We start from the raw sequence: 25,098 nt of genomic DNA on the forward strand, positions 1-25,098 counted from the left end.
CAGGGAGGGCCCAACAATACCGTAATGTACAATATAAGTAATCATAATTAACAAAGGAATCCTGGTCTTTTTCAAGGGAAAATAGAAATATGAATGATTCATAAACAAAAAAAATTAAAACCTAACTATTTATTTTAATTTATTACTGAATTTGACTGAATTGATTTTTGTAATCAGGGAGATTTCTTTTTGTACATAGCATAATGATTGACATGTTATGTCAAGTACAGTGATACAAAATTAAATAAGAAAGAATCCAAGTGAAATACAGTCATTTCCAATCTAAAGTTACTTCTGGAGTCGTTATCATCCAACACTTATCATGTACAGAAGCATCACATTAATCCACTATAACTTTTGATTATGTATTCTAATTTCATCTGCTCATGGTGATAAATATAATTAATTTAAATGGTCACTCCACCGACTTCACTCATTTTTTAGTATTTATTTTCTTGCAAAAACACTTCTGTAATTTTTTGTTTATTGTGTACACCATCTATTATACTTCGGTCCACCCTGGTGATGCCTCCTCTGTATTTTCCCTTTTTCTTCAGTCGATGGAGCATCCTGGGACAGAGGATGTCGTACCCTGTCTCTGAGCCAAATTTGTGATTTTGGGCTTCATAAATAGCCATTCCATCCATCCATTATCAACCCTCCTGTTCATGGTCGCGGGGGGCTGGAACCGATCCCGAACCGAAGGCATAAATACCACAAAATTACATTTGTATTAATAAAAACGAATCCTTGAATCTGTATTTTACTGCCTCTGCCGCTTGTCATCAGAACCACCTGTTGCTCCTCCACAGTCCAAATATGGTCACTTCCTTCTACTGGTTGCAAAGAATCCAAGATGGTGACGGCCAAAATGCTGAACTCGTAGTCCACCAAACCAACGAGTGATGTCACCATGAAGATGTCCACTTCCTGTAGACAGTCTGAGTTCAATACAGCTGGAAACCTTATTGATATCTTCTCTGTTTCCATGGCTACAACCAATAAAAGGTGACCTCAATGAAGATTCACATCTTCATCATCATCGCCGTCATGTAACATCTCCATCTCTGCAGCAGCAGCATGTGACTGTCATCCAGCAGCTTGTTTGGGATCCTGTTGTTAAGCTGTGAGGGTGAACCCGGCTCTTTAGCGCCCCCCCGTGGACGTTCCAATAAAGAGCCAAGTGAGTCCACTGAAGTGTTCAGTGCGCTCCTGCTCCGGTCCCGCTCACAGCGTGTGACCGTCCCTGGTCCTGGTCTGCTCCCTGCAGGACGTGATGAGAGGACGGGGCGCGTTTGGATCATGGAGTTGTTTCTGGGATCAGATCCACGCGCAGCCGCCTTTGTTCGGACATCTTTTTAAATATTAACAAGTTGTCATGTCATCTCTGACGGGGAGAGGAGACGGAGGTCCCGCAGCTCTCTGGGTAAGTTACATCCGTCCACCGTGGACCCGGTGCGTCTCCGTCCGGGTCCTCGAAGACTTCGCATAAGAACTGGTCTGGAAGGAAACACTTGGGTGTGGTTCCAACAAGTCCGCGTCCTCTCACGCACCCTTCCTCCTCCTCATTCACTCCTCAGGGCGCAGAAGTGCAGCATCACTCGGATCCGGTCCGCTTCTCCGCGACCACCAACGGGGCCGACTCCCAGACCAGGAGGCGTCCCGCTCCTGAGGGGTCCAGAGGGTCCAGAGGCGACCCGCGGCGGATCATGTGCCAGAGGGCGGACGCCGTCCCGTCGTACCGGTCCCTCCCGGGGACCGTCGGGGACCGCATCAGGAGCGCCATGTCCTCCGGCGGCGGGACTACGTGGAGGGGCGCCGGGTCCGCCGGTCCCCCTTTCGGGAGGTCCGACGGGAAAGTTGCATGTTGTGAGAAGTGCTCAGCGACCCTCGTTGCTCTGAAGAAACAGGCTCTGAGTCTGGCTGTCCACCATCACTTCTCCTGCAAGGTCAGTACCCGGGACCCCTCTCATGGGGGGCCAGGAGTCCACTTCAGTCGGCTGGGAACCCCCATAGAGGGATGTGGAAATGTGTTCAGCAGGTTGTGGTTTAGTTGAGACCAAACCTGGTTCTGATTAGTGAAGCTAAAGCTGGAGTTACTTCAAACTGCCATTCTCCCTGCTGGCCACCAGGGGGCGACTCCTCTCTGGTTGTATAGAAGTCTATGAGAAAATGGTCCTACTTCTCTCTGCTGGCCACCAGGGGGCGACTCCTCTCTGGCTGTATAGAAGTCTATGAGAAAATGGTCCTACTTCTCTCTGCTGGCCACCAGGGGGCGACTCCTCTCTGGCTGTATAGAAGTCTATGAGAAAATGGTCCTACTTCTCTCTGCTGGCCACCAGGGGGCGACTCCTCTCTGGTTGTATAGAAGTCTATGAGAAAATGGTCCTACTTCTCTCTGCTGGCCACCAGGGGGCGACTCGTCTCTGGTTGTATAGAACAGTTCGGGTGCTGGTCTGCTGCTTGTGATATCAGATACGCCCGTCGCTCCTCCACAGTCTAAATATGGTAACTTCCTTCACTGGTTGCAAAAATTGACCAAACACTAACAATCAAACAGGAGTTAAAAAAACACAGATATTCATCAAGAAAATGAACTTTTTGAGTTTTATAAAACGTAACTTGTTTTACGGTATAACCTCATTTAGATTTGTGTTATTATTTCACATTATTGTGTCTGTTTTCTCGTCTGAGGCCAAACTTCATATTCTCTGAACTCAACAAACCAACGGGTGACGTCACCGTGGTAACGGCACTTCTTACACACTGTTAGTTGAGACATAATGCAAATACATGGAACAATAAGTTATACGTTTAGATGTAATGACCCAAAGCAAATTGATTCGTAAGGCTGCATTGTTATTTTCAACAAATTAAAAAACGGATATTATAAATATAAAATCGATTATCAATCACTGTTAATGAACTGAAAATGAATCAGAGGAGATTTCTGATTGATTTAAAATAATAAAGCTGTAGACTGAGTGATGGACGTGGGTTTCTTTGTCTGCTGGGTGGAGCGTCTCAACCGTCTCACTCTCACAGCATCCGTCTCACTCTCCACAGCATCCGTCTCACTCTCACAGCATCCGTCTCACTCTCACAGCATCCGTCTCACTCTCACAACATCCGTCTCACTCTCACAACATCCGTCTCACTCTCACAACATCCGTCTCACTCTCCACAGCATCCGTCTCACTCTCACAACATCCGTCTCACTCTCACAGCAGCAACATCAGGTGTATCTTACAACAATTAACTGATTACTAGGATCAATACTGAAACTGATGATGAGTTGCAGCCTTTATACAGTCACACGATGACTGTGTTACAGTTTTTCTCCATTGGTTTGGCTCTTTTCTTGAAACAGAAATTACATTCTCAAAACTCTAAGATCATTTGGCAAAACAGTCTTACAGTTCAGCACAACACCATAGTTCACTTGCAAAAGCTCATATCTCTCCCAAAACTGTTCACTCATGCTTCAAAACTAAATTCCTTTCCCATATAAATAGTCAGTGCCCCCAAAAGACAAAAGATCCTTCTCAATTGCTTTGGCTCATTTCTTGAAACAGACCGGACGTTCTCAACACTCTTGGTGCTTTTGCCAAAATAACCTGGATGGTTCAGCACAACACCATGGCTCACCTGCAAAAGCTCATATCTCTCCCAAAACAGTTCGCTCATGTGTCAAAATCTAAATTCCTTTCTCATATAAATAGTCAGTGTCCCCAAAATGCATCATTCCTTTGGCATTGTGTAAGCACTGCAAGTCAAAATGTTTAGATGTTTTGTCACTATGGCAGAGGACCATTGAAATATCCCTCATGTCCACCACTAAGTCTTAGCCCAGTCCTTCATTGACAATGGTTACTGTACTCCTTTTTTTGTCTAGCTAAAAAAATAGGATTTTACGGTAAGAGTAGCCACCCGTGCCAGGTTGTCGTTCAAACATAGAATTCAAAGGACAAGACTCCATTCGTAATGTATGTCTTATGTATTTCTTACAGAAATGAGTTACCAATGAAATTGTATTGTTGCTTTACTTTTTACCACTATTCTAATGCATCACTGAACAGTGACTGGAATACTACTGTATCCCATTGAGGTACATTACTACAGGGCTATAACACACACACACACACACACACACACACACACACGCACACACACGCACACACACACACACGCAGACACACACACACACACACACACACACACACGCACACTAAATGAATAGGTAAATGCACATTTCTTGCTTTATGCACAGTGTCCAGTCCTACAGTATACAGCATATAGTTCAATTATTGACTGATGTGAGTACATACCTGTTTTCCCTGCGAAAGGTTTGGATGATGGAGGAGACTGTAGAGCGAGGCACATTAGGCTGCACTCTGCGACCTGCCTCCACCATTGTGAGACGGTGGTTGACAACATGGTCTATAATTGTGGCCCGAATTTCATCCGGGACAACATGGTGTCTTCGTGCTCCTCGGCCTCTTCCCCCTATTCCACCACCACGCACCCTTACTCCTCTTCCTCTTCTTCTTCATGGAGCAGGCAGTTGCCCTTGTTCATTTGCTTGGCCAGGTGCCTCCATGTTCAGAAATGGTACTGGTCCTGGTCAACCTTTATATATATACTGTATATGTTTGGCAGCATTCACAATCATAGACAGCACCTGTCAGGTAACTAAACATACGGTTTGATTGGTCATCTGAGATGAGTGAAACTCCTCCTTCGTTAGTCAAGTTCTAGTTTCACCTGACTGTCAATGACTGTACTCAATTTATCAAACGTTCCAAGAGATTCATATATGGTATTCATGGTATTATGTTCTTGACTCATTTTGACAATTGATCAGACTATTGTGCAAGTGATGACTTACACAATGAAATGATGCTGACATGTTTTGAAGAGAACAACCATTAGACTGAGAATCCACAATCAGTTTAGAACAACAAGATCTATTCACTTGGAAATTGTGCTAAATGTAGGCTACCTGTACTTAATCATTGGCAAAGATGTAATGAGATATTGAGACATGTACTAAGACAATTGCAATTTGATTAATGAATGAGAAATGCAATTCTGTTGTGGACAATTGCCAAGTGGTTTGGAGATTTGTCCATGTTGTTTTGAGAATGTAATTTCTGTTTCAAGAAAAGAGCCAAACCAATGGAGAAAAACTGTAACACAGCTGCTGTACGACACACACACACATCAGGTGTGTCAGAAGAAAGTGAAACAACAAAATATAGTGTCTCTATTGTAAGGATGTTGCTAGGTAACCACACTGCTGGTAAACAACACACATAGCGGGGAAGATGCTACACGATGCTAAGTGCTATCTTTAAGTGTCCGGACATACGAACATACAAGTTAGTGCGGAAGTAGTTGTGTTTTTGGGGGTTGGGGGGTCGGGGGGGGTGAAGGAGGAACACTAGTCCAGGTGAACTCGGAACTCTGAACAAGTAGTCTTGAGTGTCTTGTTGAGTGACTGCAGTCCTGACATCGGCAGGGAGCTCGGTCCACCATCGTGGTGCTGAAACAGATGAGTTGTGACTTTGTTGTGGACCTTTGCTTGCTCTTTGCAATGGCGCTAGCAGCCGTCCAGCTGAGGTAGTGCTGGGGCGTGAGGCGTGGGGCCTGACTAACGCTTGGAGCCTTCTGGATCCACCGCACAGGTTTGAGTCCAGGAGTCCAGGAGCAAGTCCCAGTAGGACCAAGAGCTGTGCTGCTTCCAATCAGGAACACACACACATCAGGAACACACACACATCAGGAACACACACACATCAGGAACACACACACATCAGGAACACACACACACATCAGGAACACACACACATCAGGAACACACACACACATCAGGAACACACACACATCAGGAACACACACACATCAGGAACACACACACACATCAGGAACACACACACATCAGGAACACACACACACATCAGGAACACACACACATCAGGAACACACACACATCAGGAACACACACACATCAGGAACACACACACATCAGGAACACACACACATCAGGAATACACACACATCAGGAACACACACACATCAGGAACACACACACATCAGGAACACACACACACATCAGGAACACACACACATCAGGAACACACACACATCAGGAATACACACACATCAGGAACACACACACACATCAGGAACACACACACATCAGGAACACACACACACATCAGGAACACACACACATCAGGAACACACACACATCAGGAATACACACACATCAGGAACACACACACACATCAGGAATACACACACATCAGGAACACACACACACATCAGGAACACACACACATCAGGAACACACACACACATCAGGAACACACACACATCAGGAACACACACACATCAGGAATACACACACATCAGGAACACACACACATCAGGAATACACACACATCAGGAACACACACACATCAGGAATACACACACATCAGGAACACACACACACATCAGGAATACACACACATCAGGAACACACACACACATCAGGAACACACACACATCAGGAACACACACACACATCAGGAACACACACACATCAGGAACACACACACATCAGGAATACACACACATCAGGAACACACACACATCAGGAATACACACACATCAGGAACACACACACACATCAGGAATACACACACATCAGGAACACATACACATCAGGAACACACACACACATCAGGAACACACACACACATCAGGAACACACACACATCAGGAACACACACACATCAGGAACACACACACATCAGGAACACACACACATCAGGAACACACACACATCAGGAATACACACACATCAGGAACACACACACACACACATCAGGAACACACAAATCCACGTTCCTGTATGAGTGCTTCTAAATGTTCATGAATATTTCATCCCCCGTCGTCTCTGTGGAGGGGGGGGGGGGGGGGGGGGGGGGGTTGCTCTGTATTTCGGTCCTCCTAAGTGAAGCTGAGAGAGAGAGACCGGGCCGGAGGAGCTCCGAGGCTACAGACGTCAGTCAGAACCCCAGAAACCCGATCGGCCTGATAGCCGCCGAGCACTTTTATTGATCCGAGCTCGATTTCCCATGAAAAGCATCACGGCTCCATAACGTCATCTTCACAGTCTGGCTGAGATGGAAAGCCCAGTCGCCCGTCTGGCTGCTGGTATATATATACAGATACTCTCTCTCTCTCTCTCTCTCTCTATATATATATATATATATATATATATATACACACACACCTCTGACATCATATGTACAGTTTAGTAGACTGGAGATGGATCCTGGTGGTTTTAGTCCCTTTGGGTTTTTTAGTGTTACATCAGCATTACTCCTGTATACTCCTCATATATGACCATATCTGATGATGATGCAATGAGCTGGCTGGTGGGAAGAAGAGAGAGAGAGGGAGAGAGTTGGGTATTGGAGGTGTGAAGGGAAGCTTCATGACCGTTGAGTTCCCTCTGAAGGTGCAGCGAGTTTCTTTTGCTTCCTGCACCTTTAAAGATGGCAGCGTGTGTTAATCAATACTGACTCCTTCATTACTCCGCTAAGTGCTCACATGCCTCGCCGCGTCTCCCGCCACATTTCCATACGATCACTCATGTTGACGCAGGCCAGAAGTCCAACAGCAGCAGCTGTGATCTCATCCTTCTCTGTTGTTGCTGCTTCGTCTTGCAGGAGTCCGGCGACCTGCCTGCCTTCCTCCACGCCAACCTCCGCGTCCACAGCCGGGCCAGCGACGAGTCCCGGGACCGGGAGCAGGGGGCCGAGTGTGGAGCCTGCGGCGTGAACCTGAACCAGCTCAAACGCGAGGCGGTCCACTTGGCCCTGTGCCGGGGTCAGACGCTCACCAAGCCCCCCTTTGAACCGAGTGAGATGAAGCATGGCGACCGGCCTCCACACGGCCCTCAGAGCCCTCAGAGGACCCCTCAGACCCTCAGGCGCCGGGGGCCCAAGCTGCCCAACCCCGACATGGGCCGCTGGGTGGAGGAGCAGCAGCAGCTGGTCGCTTCCAAATGTGCGTCCGCCGCCGATGGTGTCATCATGTACCCGTACCAGAAGGTACCCCTAAAAGCCTCCTCTGGCCACTAAATCACACATAACGCCCCCCCCCCCCCCCCCCCCACACACACACACACACACCCTTCCTAAACGGGCTCACGGGGAAGCACGTCTTTACGGGGTGCACGTGTCAACACAGCAGTGATTCATGGCGTCCAATCAGAGCCTCTTTAGGCCTCGTGGCCGAGGACGTTGTCTTAAAGTACTTCTGCTAATGGAATGGAATTGGGTCATGATTTAGCCCCGTCATAAAGCAGCCAGTCAAAAAGCACTCGTGATCAATGGGGGATGGTCATATTAAACAGGCGGCTGGTGAAATATGCATTACTGGGATGGAAGCCCCCCCAGACCCCCCAGACCCCAATAAAAGGGTCATAAACCTGTACAAGGTGAGTCAGAGGGTTTTAGATGTTTGATATCCATCTATTATTATATTCATCCATACGGACAAAAGGAAAATATAGATAACCAACACTTGATGCACTACTCGATCATGTGACCTGGAATCTAGTCCCGCCCAGGAACCGCAATAGTCCAATTATAGCTTAGCAACTGTACCGATGAAAGACGTGATGTTTATCTGCTAGCTCCACAATGTAGCATGCGTGGCTAACTAGCGTACTAGCTACAGGAGGGGCTTCACCTAGCTTAGCTTCCGAGGGAGAGGAGAGTTTCTTACTCCAGTATTTTGTATGCTTACAGGCTAAAAACTCAACTAATGAGAAGTCGTAATTAAGTTGTTATCCTTCATCGACTTGTGTGATCGAGTCCGATCATTCTGATCTTCAACAAAAGAAAGGTTCTGGTTTCTGGTTGGAGAGACGAGCCGGCGGTCGACCATGAGAGCAGATCAATACGGGTTATGTGTCTGAGATGAAGTAATACGAGAGTGAACATAACGAAGAGTGAGAGACCGCGAGGAGGGCGGAGGAGTCAGAGGAAGGAAATGAAGATGGGAGACGGGAGGAAGAGGAGGAGGGAGGAAGAGGAGGGAGGAGAAACAGAAATCAGAAAGAAGATAAAAAGGTTCTAAGTCACCTTTTAAACAACTTTACAGATGATTGGCACAAACTAATCACCCAATAAAGTTGAGAAAATAACAAAAATAAAATACAACACTCAATGATTTGTTCACAATAAAAGAGTAAAATACTAATTCATTAAAATGAGAGTGAAATAAAATAACACGTAACACAAAAGCAGACTGAATGATAATCAGCAGCATGAAGGCTGCCTGTCTGAGGGCGTCGCTCGTCCGTCCATGATGTTCCTTCCAGATCCACTCGTCTCCGTCTCCTCCGTCTCCTCCCAACGTTACTCACGTTATTAAAGCTCAGAAAGCAGACGTCCAGGTGATGTCATGCTGCACACACACGCCTCGAGCTACAGCTGTGTGTGTGTGTGTGTGTGTGTGTCAGAGGCAGTGACAGGATGTGTCCCAGCCCAGCGTCCGTCCCTCAGAGGACCCCCTCACCTCCAGATGCAGCCCAGACACGTGGCCTTCTTCTCCTGATCCAGAGGATCCTACGTTTCCCAGGATTCATAGTGGCGACTGGATCTTCAACATGGCGTCCAGAGCCTCCATGACCCATAACCATCAGAATATCAAATAAAAAGAATCCAATATGATTTTAATCTGATCACGTTAGTAACTACGCTCTTTTAAGTTCAACCAAAGCTGGTTGCTAGGCGACGGGAGCGGCAAAGACGTTAAATCCTCTGTAGACCATTTTATTTCAGGGAGCGGCTAAACTTGGTGGTCTTCAGAGGACGAAGAGGACGGAGAGGACAGAGAGGACGAAGAGGACGGAGAGGACGGACGCTGAGTTGGGACACAGACAGAATATTTATCTTCTTCTCCGTCGTGTTTTAAACCGACTGCATCACAAACGAGACGAGATGACAGGAGGTCTGACCCGCTGTTCCCGAGACAGACACACCCCACAATCACCCGTACCCCCCCTCCCCCCAGAGTGGGTGCAGGTTTGGGTTTTTAAAAATGAGCTTTGCCCCCCTGCAGGCTGCAGACGAGACTGCAGGCAGGGACGCCGGCGCCGTCCAGACCAGCTCCAAGATCCCTCATATATCCAGAGTGGTGACCATCGCCAACACGGCCGCCATGTCCTTCCTAGCCAGGTACACATGTGTGGTGTTATTTGTGTGTTCATGTGTGTCATTTGTAGGGGTGACCCCGATTCAGTCTAAGGAGCCTGATCCGACCCCTGGAGCTCCTGGAGAGAGACTTTCACCGAGCTTTTCCAATCAATCAGCAAAACAACATGATTCTATGATCAGTCGACTATTGGCCAGACTTGACCAATCAGATTTGACGATGTAATTTCTTAGTCGGGGACATCCGTAGGTAATTGTGTGTTCTTGTGTGTTATGTGAAGCATGTGTGTGCCGGTTAAAGCGCCGTCCTTCCTTTCGTCCCTGCAGGGCGGCAGAGAAGCTCAACCTGACGTCGAGGAAGAAAGGCCAGGCCTCGGATCCGGCTCCCGCTCATTTCACCACCTGCTTCAGGGAGCTGATCCAGAAGAGCCCCCCGCCGGCCCCCTCCTGGCTGCTCCAGGCTGCCACCAGGACCAAAGACTCGCCCGCCGTTGGCAAGGTTGAGCTTCAGATCCCACTACATTCACTTTAGATGCAATGTGGTGATAATTCACTTGAGTCTAAGTAAAAATGGAACTACATTTCAATGGCGGATCAGTGTTACAGTGAATGTTTTACTAGTCAGTATGATATGATCATGTATTGGCAAATTCTGGGTAACACCTCTATCCATGTTGTTGCTGAGAGTTAGACATGAAGATTGATACCACTCATGGTCCGGTAAGTATGAAGCTACAGCTAGTAGCCACTTAGCTTAGCATTAAAACTGCAGAATGCAATTCTCTGTAAAAATAACAACTCATAGTTTTTACATTTCTGTTTGTACACGGATTCATCAAATGAAATGGGAATATGTTTATTAGTAACAATTTGACTGATGGAGGTTTGCTCGGTCCTAGTTTCCGGTCCGTCTCTACATATTTAGTTTTTTTCATATTTAGTGTACAAACCACAGAGTGTCTATAAGAATTGGATGTCGTCATGGTGACGTAACACGTTGGTTAGTGGACTGCAGCTTTGAAGCCTCGAGTTCGGCATATTTGGCTTTTTTTTTTTGTAACCAAACAGTGAAGGAAGTGACCATATTTGGAGTGTGGAGGAGCGGCACCCTTACTGGATCTGGATCCATGTGGATTCTGGTGTGAAGCTGCTAACAAAGTTAGCTTCATGATTCAAGGTCAACTTTACAGCTAAGTGTTAAAGTCATCTTAGTAGCTAACTAGCATTGGTAGCGTGGTAGCGACCTGTCAATCAGCAGGTAAGCCCCGCCCCCTAAAGCATCCCCTGCTTCCTGGTCTGGTGGACTCTAAATGGACCATAATGTACTAAATGAACATCATGCTGGATTGAAGAAGACTTGAAACTAGAGAGTGAGACCCTAAAGGCCAATTATCCGGCCTTAAAACTGTCGTCCACAAACCGGCGGTTGTCGTTGCCATGACGACGTCCACTTCTCTTAGACACTCTGTGGTTCCTACCACATCAAAACAGGAAGGAAGTGGTGATGTCGGTGTGCATGTAGAACCTGATGAAGAATGTGTAGGTACATAGACTAGGTCTGGTCTGGTCTGGTCTGGACCACCATCCTCGCCCACAGCCTCCACCTCAGTAACTCTAGCAGCCCGAGTTCACAGTAAAGAGATCAGAGTCACTCTGGAGGAGATCCTATATCAGGCTTTCTTCTGCTCCACGGTAATGTGCCGCTAATGTCTCCATCTTGTTCCTCCCTCCCTCCTCTCGCCTCCTCGGGGAGAAACATGGAGATCAATATGACCCCCGTCTCAGATAGATGGACTCTTGGGTTTAATCTAGAGTTACAGATGAGGGCTCGGGTGGACCCCGCTGGCCACAGCTGCCCCAGCACTCAGGCCTGCAGAATGAACCTGTGATGGGGGGTTCTCCGCTGGTAAATGGGTCTCTTGAATAATTGAACCCTCATAAATAGAGTTTGACAGATGTTGGATGCGGTTAGGGAGCCTCTTCTTGCGTAAGGAGAGGAACGTTCTGCAGATACGATCACGTGGCAGATGCAATATTCAAAACGTGGATAGCTGATGATGTCATCGTGGTGTAACCACCGCAGGGCGACTCGCTATCTGGCGGACCTGAATCCCGATTCATCTTATAATTGGTTTAAAAACCATAACGGAGCGGCTCATGTTCGCTGAGGTGGATGATGTTTCCTGCAGACCTGAGACCGGCGAGCTGGACCCAACCCCATCCAAGACCTGAACGCCCTCCAAACCCCTGAAGACATCCTGAAGAGAACTGCATTCAGGAATGACTATCTAAAAAGGAATGAGATCAGTCATTAAACAGTAAGACAGGTATAAGTAAAGAGTAAAGCGGAGGCTCATAGAATCTCATTCCTTTCAGTATAAATAAATATAATAAATCAAAAATTACAGATGTTTTAAGGGTTCAGCAGAGATATTACAGTTCATCCTCTGGGGACTCTGAACGTTCCTTTGAAATCTGTCTCATAGACGTGTTATTTCATATAATAATGACATATTTCAGTGAGAGCAAAATGTGTTCAGCAGGTCAACGTGGTGCTGAGGGTGAACCCGGCAGGCCCCGGAGGACCAGGAGGACCAGGAGGACCGCCTGCCCTCTGGATCGACCCGTCCAAGAGGAGAGTGACCATCGTGGAGGCGTTGGGCAGGAACCAGGCCACCATGACGCTGGGCCGGCAGACCCGAGACCTGCTGAAGACCTTCAGCTTCGACACCGCCTTCCCTCAGGAGTCCAGCCAGGTCCAGATCCCCGGTCACTGACCGACGGAGTTATTATTATTCATGATGATTATTATTATTCATCGTGGTGAATCATCGCTGTGACTCCTTCCAGGCGGAGCTGAGCGCTGGCGTGCTGGGTGATGTCATCCGCTGCGTGCTCGGCGGCAGCGACGGATGTGTGCTGGCTCTGGGATGTGCTGATGTGGGTGAGTCATGGTGGAGGTCGTGGGTTCAAACCTTAAGATGAGAGTGGGACGCCGTTACCCCCCCGCCCGCTATCTCTATCACTTAAACTCTCCGTTTCCTCTCTCTCCTCTTATCTCTCTCTCCTGTTCCACATTTACAGCCTTCTTCCTCTTCCTCTTCTTCTTCTTCTTCAGCAAAGTGTTACCGTTTCAACTCTCCTTTCATTCATCTTTCACCTGTTTGTTTGGAAATAAAAGCCCGTTCATTAATTATACAACACACACACACACACACACACACACACACACACACACACACACACACACACACACACACACACACACACTTTTGCCTGATAGACACAAAAACACACAGACATTTTATTTTATGTCGCTGAGCTCAGAGAGGTCTGCAAACAAAATGGCCTGTTACGTTTCTATTAGAGAGATGGAAGGCAGCACTTAGCGTCGGAGAAGGGTTTAATAGATTTGTGGCACACACACACACACACACACACACACACACACACACCCTGGGTAAGGACGGGGCCTCCTTGGAGCTGCGTTTTCACATGACGCCACTCTCCGTGGAGCTGATTGAATTAGTCGGCCGATACGGAGTCCATGTGGCCGGCCGACATCCATCTCCCCGCGATGCTCTCCTCTCTGAGTAACGGCTCGCCCTTTAATTGGAGCAAACCAATTCTCTTATCCTTATTCAATTAGAGTTGGGATAAGACGAGAGACGGTCCAACTGGCCCATAACTCAGGACTAATGTGGGCCACTAGAGTGCACGTGGACGTGTAGATACGATGGCAGGAGGGTCGTGGTTGTGATTCTGTGAGGCTGCTGGGAGATGATGGTGTGATAAGTGTAGCTACTCCACTTCCACGAGGCCGGCGCACCTTGGCCAGACTCGGGTCGAGGCATGGCAATAAAACATAATAATTACTAATAATAATACAAATAATTACAAGTCACAGTATTTTCTGATCAATCATCAATATATGCTTAAAACTCTGATAATAAGTGATGTGATAAAATCCCATATTGTCACATCATTATATAAAGCATCTGTACCCCATTATCCATTTACCGCTGCACGACACAACACACACGACAGGCAACCTCATGGTGGCGGTGAGTGAAGTGCTCTGTGCTGGGTCTCAGGGTCCTGGTCCAGCATGGTGGGGAGCGGCGAGAGCCTCCAGAAGCTGGGCCTGCTTCCCTGTGCCATCTCCTGGCTGTACAGCGCCATCGAGCGGCGGCGGGAGAAGACCTGGACCGACCTGACCGTGTCGGTGTCGGCCATCGAGCTGTGCTGTGGGGAGGAGGACACGCTGAGGGACCTGCTGGGGGAGGTCGTCCCCCCACTGGGCAGCGTCCAGGACAGTCCCAAAGCCCACATCAGACTCCACGAGGACCCCGTCTCCGGGATCCAGGTAGCTTTTATCTTGTTAAATGAACTGCTGCTACAGTCTACAGTATTTAACCTGAAAACCACATTTACATGAACATAAATACATAGTTTCATGTATGATTATGTTCAGTCTAATCCATCTTTAGAAACTAGAAACCTAAAGTCCAGTTCTGGAAACCAGAGAGCTGGACGATATATTTTGTGTTGCTGACAAATGAGAATTTCTTGGCTCTGGTTGACGGCAACACGTTGCTGTTCTCACAGCAGTGAACATGGAAATGAGCCGGCTGGGTGTTTTTATTGTCCATAAAGGAAATGAGTCATCATGTTCATCGGAGGTGTGAAGATATTACACAGTTTTAGAGTTCAGGCTTTGCCCTCGATGTTCGCTGAGATTAATAATCAGCTGATGAAGAGAATCATGGTGAAGCCGAGATAACAGTAACATGATTATTATGATAGTGTATCTGCAGGTCAGTAGTATGAGCTGTAACCACTGTCCTGTCTCCTTCCTCCAGCTACGGAACCACAACCGGGTGAAGGCGCCGACGGCCGAGCGGGCCGCCTCCCTCCTGGACGCCGCCATCGCAGCGCGCCGCCACAACGACTTCATCACGTACCTGTCTCACTGCTCCGTGATGTTCTTCACTCTCCACATCCAGCCGCCGCGCACGGACAACAGCACCGTGGGCAAAGGTTTGGCATGACCCGGACCGCCGGTTCACCCTCATGTCATCGTGTTTATTTGCATATGTGAGAACCTGCTGAACTCCCTCAGGCTCCCGCGGCGGCGCCACCAAGCTGACCATGATCGATGTGTGTGGCGGCATGAGGCCGATGAGCAGGATCAGACCTCCGTACTCTGAGCTAGGCCCCGCCGTCCTGTCTCTGCTCAGTGGACATAAAACCGGCCCCAGCAAGTAAGAAGTCCATGCACACTGGTGTAAAGATACGTTAATACGTTGGCATGTGTTGGTGTACGACGACCTAACAACCTCACACACTTCTGGATGTCGATAGATTTGGCTGTTTGGAGATGAAAGATGCCGGATGTCTCTTCTGATTCATGTCACAGGAGCAGTAAGCTGACGATGCTCCTCCGAGAGGCCTTGGGTCATGTGACCTGCCACACCACGGTGGTCGCTCAGGTGGAAGACTCGCTGGCTCACCTGCAGGACTCGCTGTCCACCATCCAGCTGGCTTCTAGCATCCGCAGGACGCAGAAGAGGACCAAGGTAGGCGTCCGTTTCAGCCCGAGGATTTATTGGTTGATCAGTTCTAGGAGTAACTCCACATTTCGTCTTCATCCCACAGCAGTCCGCTTCCTGTTCTCCTTGTGGGAGGAGTTTGACCAGAGAGAAGCGAGGACCTCCGTCTTTGTCCCTGCGGGCGTTCCACTCCACCGACGAGGTCGACGTCGACGCCCCGCGTTTCCGTTTGCGCGGCGAACTGGACGAGCGCTCCAGCAGCGAACAGTCCTGTGACACGGTCATCCAGATCGATTCGGAAGGCCTGGTCCACTCCAAAGGGCCCTCCAGGCTGGCGCAGCCGGAGTTTGTGCCCATCATACCCTCTCTGCATCCTAACAAGGCCGACATGGATGACCCCGAGTTCACCGCTCTGCTGCAGGAGCTCCTGAGGATCCCTCAACTGCAGGCGGAGAGGCAAAGCCAGGAGACGCTTCAGGGGAACGCCGAAGCGCTGAAAGCAGACGCCAAGCAGCCGGGAAGGGACTGCCTCAAATGTGACACGTTTGCTGAACTCCAAGAGCGCTTGGGTTGCATCGATGGACGCGAGGCAACGATGGAGGGGCTCAAGTCCTCCTCCAAAGGCCCTTCTATCAACAACGTCACGGTCAAACCTCAACCCCAGAACGACGCGGGGAAGCAGACGGACACCGAACCCTCACAGACGCTGTTGAGCGTTGGAGAGAAGCCGGCGGATGCTGCGTTCCCCGGGGACAGCTTCCAGAGGGAGGACTCGGGCCTCTACGACTGCGAGGAGTGCAGTGGAACCAGCTCCAGCGAAGAGCTGCTGAACCAGACTCTCAGTCGCTGCCGCTCAATCACACCCAAACACGTCACTCTGAAGTCGGAGGATCAGCACTCTCATGACGCTGCCGTCACCGGTGCCACTCCTCAGCCGCCACCGCAGGAGAGTCCTGAGACCGCTGACTGGTTCAAACCAGACAAGAGGACCTCACCGGTCGGCAAGAGCTCCCCCATATCTCCTCCTTCCTCCTCCTGCTCCTCTTCACGCTCTCTGCCCACCAGCGTTGTACTCGGAGAGGCGTTGGCCAGGCGCCCGGCGGAGGATGTGAAGGAACTGAAGGCCACCATCACTGTGACGGTGCAGCAGCCTCTAGACCTGAAGGGTCAGGATGAGCTGGTCTTCTCCATGGTGGAGGAGGTGACCATCAGCGGAGCCCTGGACAGAGGCAGGGCGGGGGGCAACATCATCTGTATCAGAGATCCCGCCGAGTCCCAGGCACGCGTGCAAGTCTTCGCCAGCTCTCAGCCAATCAGGATCATCAGCAACGTGAGCGATGAAACGGCCGCTGTGGGTTCCTTAAACACAAACAACAGCTCCGTGGCCCAAGAGCGTCCACTCAGAAGGGAGAACAGGTTCCTGCCTTCATTTATAAATCCCATGCTGATTGATACAGATGTGGCTCGTGAACCGGAAGACAAAGCAACTCCTCGTGACACAGAAGTCAAGTCGCAGTGTGAGCTCAAAGGAAGTGATGTCAGATGTCCAGAAGACAGGAAGTCTCTGCACAAGAGGAGTGTGGAGACACAAGCCAGGAAGTCTGAGAGAGTATCGGACTCAGCTTTCACCCAAAGGTCTCCGGACACAATGCTGCTGGAGGATTCAGCTTTCTGTGACGAAGCTGCAGGAAACAAAGCGTGTGGAAAGAGAGCGCGACACTCAGACCAGCGGAGAGACGGCGAGCGTGTTTACGCCGCTGGTGCTCCCAAGGGCTCCGACGGGGGAGAAGTCAGCTCCCGACGCGTTGGCAACGCCCCCCAGAGGTTCCGAATCTCACCTGGTTGCCATGAAACCACCGTGGCTGCCTTCAGCACGGGCAGTTTGCCAAGAGGCTGGCAAGATGCCAAAAACCAGGACAGCCTGTGGCATCACCTGGCAGACCGCCAAAGAGACCCGCGGGGGATGACATCATCCACGCCCTGCAGCCCTGGGGGGACTCTGGAGAGGAGGCGAGGCAGACAGCACTCCCTGGCGAACGCCAGCCTCCACGTCTCCTCGCCTCGCAGACCCGAGCCTCCCAGGAAGGGAGCCGAGTCTTTGTTTGAGACCTCAGGTCTGAGAGTGAAACCTGATGCCCCCCTGGAGGACAGCAGCCGGCTCTTCACCGCCAGATTGGAACAGCTGGTTACCAGGACCAACTCCCTCGACAGAACCCCCAGAGACTTCCCGGGTCTGCACAGAGGCAGCAGCAGCACCTCCGTGAGCTCCAAGGGGAGCACCGAGGCCTGCATGGGGGGCTACAGGGGGACTCATGAGGGAGACTCTACGCTGCCGAGGGCCAACAGGAGCCCCAGGAAGACTCCTCGGTCTGAACACTTCCTGTACTCGGAGAAGTCTACTCGCCACGCCAAGCTCTCCGCGGTGGGGAAACTGAAGATGACCAGCCCCAAAGTCCGCCGTCTGTCCGTCCCCGGCACCAAGAACCTGCCCCCCCACCGAGGCCTGCAGCAGTCCATCAACCGCAGCGCCAGTCTGTCTCCGGACAGCAAGACCGTCAGCTTTGAGCGGTCGTCCTCCTTCCTGTCCTCGTCCCCGCCACGGTCCTTCCCCTCCGTCGGCCGCACGCTGAGCCAGAGCTCCACCTGCTCCTCCACCAAATCGGCTCTGCAGGGCTTCGTCAACGGTCGGATCTCTGACTTCTTCAGGGAAAGGCCCTCCAGCCCCACTTCAGCAGGACCGGACCAGATGAGCCCGCTTCCCTCGCCGTACAGCCGGGTGACTGCCCCCCGCACGCCCGACCACCTGAGCGGCCATGCCAGTGACACCACCAGCGTGCTGAGTGGAGACCTGCCTCCGGCCATGGGGAAGACCTCTCTGAACCTGTCCAACCGGACCAGCGTGGTGAGCAGCGGCTACGACAGCATGATGCGGGACAGCGAGCAGGCCGGCAGCGCCGCCGCCTCCACCCGCAACTCCGTCAGTGACCAGAGCAGCTCCGCCCTCAGCGTGGCCCGAAGCAGCCGCTCATCCCGGAGGCGGGGCAGCGCAGGTAAAAGCTCCAGGATAGCGGGCCTTTTATGAACCGGACCAGAACCTGGTTCGGTTTGTCGGGTCTCAGTGTGTGTCCTTGGAGTAAAGATGTCAGATTTGTGGCTTCAAAGACATCTAAACATTTTAGATTCATGTTTCCCTCCTCGTAGATCCACAGGGAGATCTCTGAACGGAGGTTTTCTTTGACCTTGTTGGTTGTTGTTGTTGTTGTTGTTGTTGTCGTTGTTGTTGTTGTTGGTTGTTGTTGCATGTTCAGACAGTTGAGGTTCCAGATTTCTATAAGTGCACGAGGAGCAACACATTCACACCAGATCCAGTTAAATGCAGTTCTCTTCTGTACATTTCAGTAAAATCTTTTTGCATAAACATGCCGTGGTCCTCTCTTCTCTAGAACACTATTATTACATATTAATGTGACGTTAATTGGAGATGACGCTCGTTTTTAGAACGCCGTCATTAAAAGCCTAATTGTGTTGGAGGTCACATGACTAATACATGAACCCACTTACTTAGAGACGTGTGTGTTAACTGACAGTCTGATGGAGGAACGACAACCGGAGAAGAAGCTTTTAATGGACGAACTAATGAATTTAAAGTCGCTCTTCGTATTCTGCATCATTCTGGTCTGGATGTAGTCCACCTACATCCAGACCACATCAGAGTTTTAGCTGCTCATTAAACAGTCTCCATTTAACCAAACAAGACCAAACCATGGATCATCAGAACCTTCAGACTCCAGCAGAGTCAACCAGACCACCGTGGACAGACCCAGACCCAGACCCAGTCTGAGCTCCAGTGGGAAGTGGAGAGCCTCAACCAACACCACCCAACACCAACCAGTACCAACCAATACCGACATCATGCTTAGTGCTGCAGGTCCAGGTCTTAGTGCTGCAGGTCCGGATCTTAGTGCTCCAGGTCCAGGTCTTTTTGCTGCAGGTCCAGGTCTTAGTGGTGCAGGGACAGGTCTTAGTGCTGCAGGTCCGGGTCTTAGTGCTCCAGGTCCAGGTCTTAGTGCTCCAGGTGCAGGTCTTAGTGCTCCAGGTGCAGGTCTTAGTGCTGCAGGTCCGGGTCTTAGTGCTCCAGGTGCAGGTCTTAGTGCTCCAGGTGCAGGTCTTAGTGCTGCAGGTCCAGGTCTTAGTGGTGCAGGGCCAGGTCTTAGTGCTGCAGGTCCGGGTCTTAGTGCTCCAGGTGCAGGTCTTAGTGCTGCAGGTCCAGGTCTTACTGCTGGATAACATGGTGGCCCTGACAAGCTGCATTTGTCTCTGCCTCACCCTGCTGCAGGTACCAACCAGCGCCGTCTTACCCACGATGCACCACTGACCCTGAGACGCTCAGCTAGTGGCCTGCGGTCCGGCTGGGCGGATCGGGGAGTCCCAGACGCCTACAAGATCAAGGTCTACGAGATCGACAATGTGCAGAAGATGCAAAAAAGAGCAGGTGCTGGCAAACAGGTGCTGGGATTCTTTGGCTTTCTAAAAGGTTAAAGGGCATTCTGTCAAACGCGACCTTCACTGACCTCAGTGGGCCGCCGGGGGTTCAGGTCTCCAAAAGCCACTTTCATCACATTGGCACGCCCTTTTATTGCAAGCTGGTTCTGATGCTAAAATCTCAGAAACCGGGTCTGACTTCTCAAACTAGAAGCAGGATAACTGACCTCAGATCAGAGACTCCAGCTCGCTTTCAGATTTAACATGTTTGAAAAAGCGTGCCAACGTATTGTCCCCATGACGATAGGCCCGGTCTCACGGGACCGTAAGCCCCCCCGCCCGTCTCAGGGACGGAGACTGTGATACAATTTTAATGACCACATGGGGGAAAGTGGGTCAAAGCTGCAGCCGAGAACAAAGCAGGTCACCGGATGTGAAGTTACATTTATTTACTGTTTTAACGGTTAAATGAAGCAGTGATGTCATCGCTGCCTGCCTCACATCCAGAGGGTTGGTATTATAAATTATAATAATATAATAATAAAATAATATCGTGCATGTTTTGACCTTTGAAGCGACCTCTTACGTGTGCCGTTGTATAATCACAGAGATTCTATTTAGAGCCGTCTCGTTCCCCTGAGGTTCCTCCCTGGCCGAGCGACACTGTTTACCAGCCTGGAGAGAGAGAGTGTGTGTTCTTGTCTTTCTGTATTTGTGGGGTCCGAAGACATGGTGGGGTCCAAAACAAGCCATTAATGAGTTCAAGACTCCCCTGATGCCTCTCACTAAAAAGGCCCAGAATGATAGAAACATCTGTTTGTGTGTTTGCTCTCTACTGCCCCCACCAGGATGTGATAGGTAATGCAGTGTGTGTAAAGTGTGTATGTCAGCCAGTGACTCAGGCAGTACGTCTGTCCACGTGTGTGTTGCAGCCACATTATTCTGCCTGACTTGTTAAAGGAAAACACCACCGCATTTCCATACTGAACTATGTTCTGCTCTGATCTTAGACGAGGTGATACATACCTCCCTCTCCTCTGTGCGTGCACTCAATGGCTCTTGCGCGCACTCCGCGCAGCGCTAATTTGCTAGCATGTAGCTTGTCCTTAGGATCCAAAGGGGGGTGAAGTTAGAAGCGACCAAGCACTTCCACGTTGTCCCTATTTAAATACGGTTACGTGAGTAGTTACACGACCCAAGTTTGGTTACACAAAATGAAACATGCCAATTTTTCTAAGCGGATAACAAGGATAACTATATAGTATGGCGGAATAACAACTGGAAGCACTTCGACGTCGGCGCAGTAATATCATCACTCAAAACATGACGGGACTATATACCTTCTGCTTGTTTTCACAACGATGCACGTTATAACCATGATGTTTGATTGTTCACAAACTATCTTACTACAACCTGATGCTTCCTCAACTGTGCACAAACTACTACAGGTAGTGCAGGCGACGGCGTGCAGGTCACGTAGGTTCTATTGACGGAAGTAAGAGGGGGAGCGGAGTGATGATATTACTGCGCCGACGTCGAAGTGCTTCCAGTTGTTATTCCGCCATACTATATAGTTATCCTTGTTATCCGCTTAGAAAAATTGGCATGTTTCATTTTGTGTAACCAAACTTGGGTCATGTAACTACTCACGTAACCGTATTTAAATAGGGACAACGTGGAAGTGCTTGGTCGCTTCTAACTTCACCCCCCTTTGGATCCTAAGGACAAGCTACATGCTAGCAAATTAGCACTGCGCGGCGTGCGTGCAAGAGCCATTGAGTGCACGCACAGAGGAGAGGGAGGTATGTATCACCTCGTCTAAGATCAGAGCAGAACATAGTTCAGTATGGAAATGCGGTGGTGTTTTCCTTTAAGAACACGTTTTGATCCTAGAAGCGTTCCTAACGTCGGTGTTTCCAGGGAACGCCGTGCTTCAGCGCCAAGCTGCGGTTTCTGGAGCTCCGTCAGCGGAGGATCTCGGCGGTCCGGGCCAAGTACAGCGACCTGAGGGGGGAGCTGGAGCGGGCCAAACAAGACCTCATGCTGGAGCCCAGCAAGTGGAACCAAGAGTGTTAGTCAAACTCCTCATTTAAGGACATAGCATGTTATTTTAAATAATAATAATAATAGTAATAATTCCATAGCTTCAAAACGGTGGTCCACAAACCATCTGACAGACTAGCCTGTGAAATGTGACCCCCCCTGTCCCCCTGCAGTCGACCTGTGGCAGACCTTCGAGGTGGACTCACTGGAGCACCTGGAGGCCCTTGAGGTGGTGACGGCGCGGCTGGAGAACAGGCTCCACCTGTGCAAGGCCAGCGTCATGATGGTCACCTGCTTCGACGCCGGCGGTGCCAGAAGACGCCACAAGAAGCGACGGCGAGAGCTTCAAAGGGGAAGTCGAACCACGGCGAGGAGCCGGTCGGCACACTCGACTTCCTGTCACTGAAACACCATGAAGGCCTCTCGTGATGCCGTTTATAACCTCCTGGAATATCAGGACCTTCAGATACTCTTCGCTCCTCTCCTTGAGATGACCTTCACCTTATTTATTAGTTTTAAAAGCAGAGTGATGGACTTTAATCTGCTTTAAAGTTGCTTCTTCATCGTTGATTGAGACCTTTTTGTCTGTCGGTTGTTTATAATTGAGTGATCAAACAGGAAAATGACATTTATGTATAACTTATGTATAACTAGCTGAAGTGAAGACGAGCAGCGGACGGAGCCGAGTGAAGGCTGGGCTTCAGTGTGATCAATAACACACACACAGACACACACACACACACTGTTTTATCAAAGCTTGCATGTTGTACTGTTAATAAAGGAGCTCTCAGTGTGTTTGGAGACAAAATGCTGACTTTGACTACAGCTTCCATCACATTTATTGTTGTTGAAGAAATCGTCCGTTTCAACTTGTTTCTGAGGTTTCTCTGCCGCCACAATTCACACACGACGACGTAAACGAGACTCAAACGTAAATGAGACTCAAATGTAAACTAAATGTAAATGTAAACGAGACGTAAACGTCACGTAAACGAGACTAAAACGTAAACGAGATTAAAACGTAAACGAGACGTAAATGTAAAGAAGACATGAACGAAACGTAAACGAGATGTAAATGTAAAGAAGACATAAACAAGATGTAAATGTAAAGAAGACATAAACGAAACGTAAACGAGATGTAAATGTAAAGAAGACATAAACGAGATGTAAATGTAAAGAAGACATAAACGAAACGTAAACGAGATGTAAATGTAAAGAAGACATAAACGAAACGTAAACGAGATGTAAATGTAAAGAAGACATAAACGAGATGTAAATGTAAAGAAGACATAAACGAAACGTAAACGAGATGTAAATGTAAAGAAGACATAAACGAAACGTAAACGAGATGTAAATGTAAAGAAGACATAAACGAAATGTAAACGAGATGTAAATGTAAAGAAGACATAAACGAAACGTAAACGAGATGTAAATGTAAAGAAGACATAAACGAGATGTAAATGTAAAGAAGACATAAACGAAACGTAAACGAGATGTAAATGTAAAGAAGACATAAACGAAACGTAAACGAGATGTAAATGTAAAGAAGACATAAACGAAAAGTAAACGAGATGTAAATGTAAAGAAGACATGAACGAAACGTAAACGAGATGTAAATGTAAAGAAGACATAAACGAAACGTAAACGAGATGTAAATGTAAAGAAGACATAAACGAGATGTAAATGTAAAGAAGACATAAACGAAACGTAAACGAGATGTAAATGTAAAGAAGACTAAACGAAACGTAAACGAGACGGAAGTGTGATTAAACTAGACGTAAATGTAAACTAAATGTAAACACAAACGCGATGTAAACGTGATGTAAACGTGATGTAAACGTGATGTAAACGCGATGTAAACGTGATGTAAACGTGATGTAAACGTGATGTAAACGCGATGTAAACGTGATGTAAACGTGATGTAAACGAGACTAAAACGTAAACGAGAAGTAAATGTGAACAAGACGTAAACATAAATGAGACGTGAACAAGATGTTAACAAGATGTAAACAAGATGTAAATGTAAACGAGATGTAAACGTGACGTAAAGGAAACATAAACGTAATTGAGACTAAAAAAATAAAATCAGAAAAAAAAGCAGTCGAGCTCTTCAGCAGCCAATCATACCCCCCCCCCCCACACACACACACACAAAGATGCTGCCTTCCTCTCTTTCCGCTCCACTTCCTCATTGCTCAGCCTCGTTTCCACGATCCTTCGTGCTCCGTGAGTTCAGATCCGATAAACGCCACAAACTCACATCGCTGCATCATTTAAAGCCGACGTGGAACGTGAACATTTCCAGATGGAAGTCAACTGCTTCACTTTAGATCTACATGAGTCAAATATCATTTTTCATTGGAAAATGTGACAAAGTGACCATTTGAATCTTAATGTGATGATAAAGAAAGCAGAGCTTTGTGTCGAGTTAAACTCATTAAACGATATTAAAAAGCCGTTTCATTAACATACATTCATGTTATTACTGTCATCTATTTAGTCAACACAAAATCACACAATTATTTCCAATGTCTGTGTATCGAATATAAATATATGACCAAGTCAGAATGTATCAGGACCCAGACTTTGAAGGGTCCAGACCCAGACCAGGACCAGTGCAAGTCCACACTTCTGAAAGTTCCACATTCCCAAAAAATAAATAAAGATTCCGCTTTTATTCACATATTTGTCTTAAAATGACAATTGTCATAATAAATCATTTTCTCATAGACTTCTATACGATCAGAGAGGAGTCGCCCCCTGGTGGCCGGCAGAGAGAATGCAGCCGGATTTGTTTTGTG

General features: G+C 48.6%; 1 protein-coding gene across 2 annotated transcripts; it reads left to right on the forward strand.

Moving 5' to 3' along the window:
• Positions 1–506: 506 nt before the first annotated feature.
• LOC311027129 (kinesin-like protein KIF26B) lies at positions 507–23,225 on the forward strand. Of its 2 annotated transcripts, none has more exons than XM_084030970.1 (15): positions 507–1,426; positions 1,581–1,949; positions 7,725–8,108; positions 10,129–10,244; positions 10,548–10,719; positions 12,761–12,976; positions 13,071–13,164; positions 14,315–14,586; positions 15,083–15,260; positions 15,343–15,484; positions 15,640–15,799; positions 15,879–18,822; positions 20,109–20,278; positions 22,175–22,325; positions 22,471–23,225. In XM_084030970.1, exons 1-15 carry the CDS (start codon positions 1,379–1,381, stop codon positions 22,701–22,703), a joined length of 5,649 nt encoding a protein of 1,882 aa, XP_083887096.1. In that variant the 5' UTR covers positions 507–1,378; the 3' UTR covers positions 22,704–23,225. The 2 variants fall into 2 exon arrangements, with proteins under 2 accessions (XP_083887096.1, XP_083887097.1); XM_084030971.1 differs by having other exon boundaries at positions 12,764–12,976.
• Positions 23,226–25,098: the final 1,873 nt, after the last annotated feature.

This window comes from Eutrigla gurnardus (assembly GCF_963514095.1).
Source record: "Eutrigla gurnardus genome assembly, chromosome: 16".
Taxonomy (NCBI): domain Eukaryota; kingdom Metazoa; phylum Chordata; class Actinopteri; order Perciformes; family Triglidae; genus Eutrigla; species Eutrigla gurnardus.

Coding starts and splice junctions, on each gene's coding strand:
- LOC311027129 (XM_084030970.1), top strand. CDS start 1,379: ATGTCATCTCTGACGGGGAGAGGAGACGGAGGTCCCGCAGCTCTCTGG. Junction 1,950..7,724: donor ACCATCACTTCTCCTGCAAG/GTCAGTACCCGG, acceptor TTCGTCTTGCAG/GAGTCCGGCGACCTGCCTGC. Junction 18,823..20,108: donor CCGGAGGCGGGGCAGCGCAG/GTAAAAGCTCCA, acceptor ACCCTGCTGCAG/GTACCAACCAGCGCCGTCTT.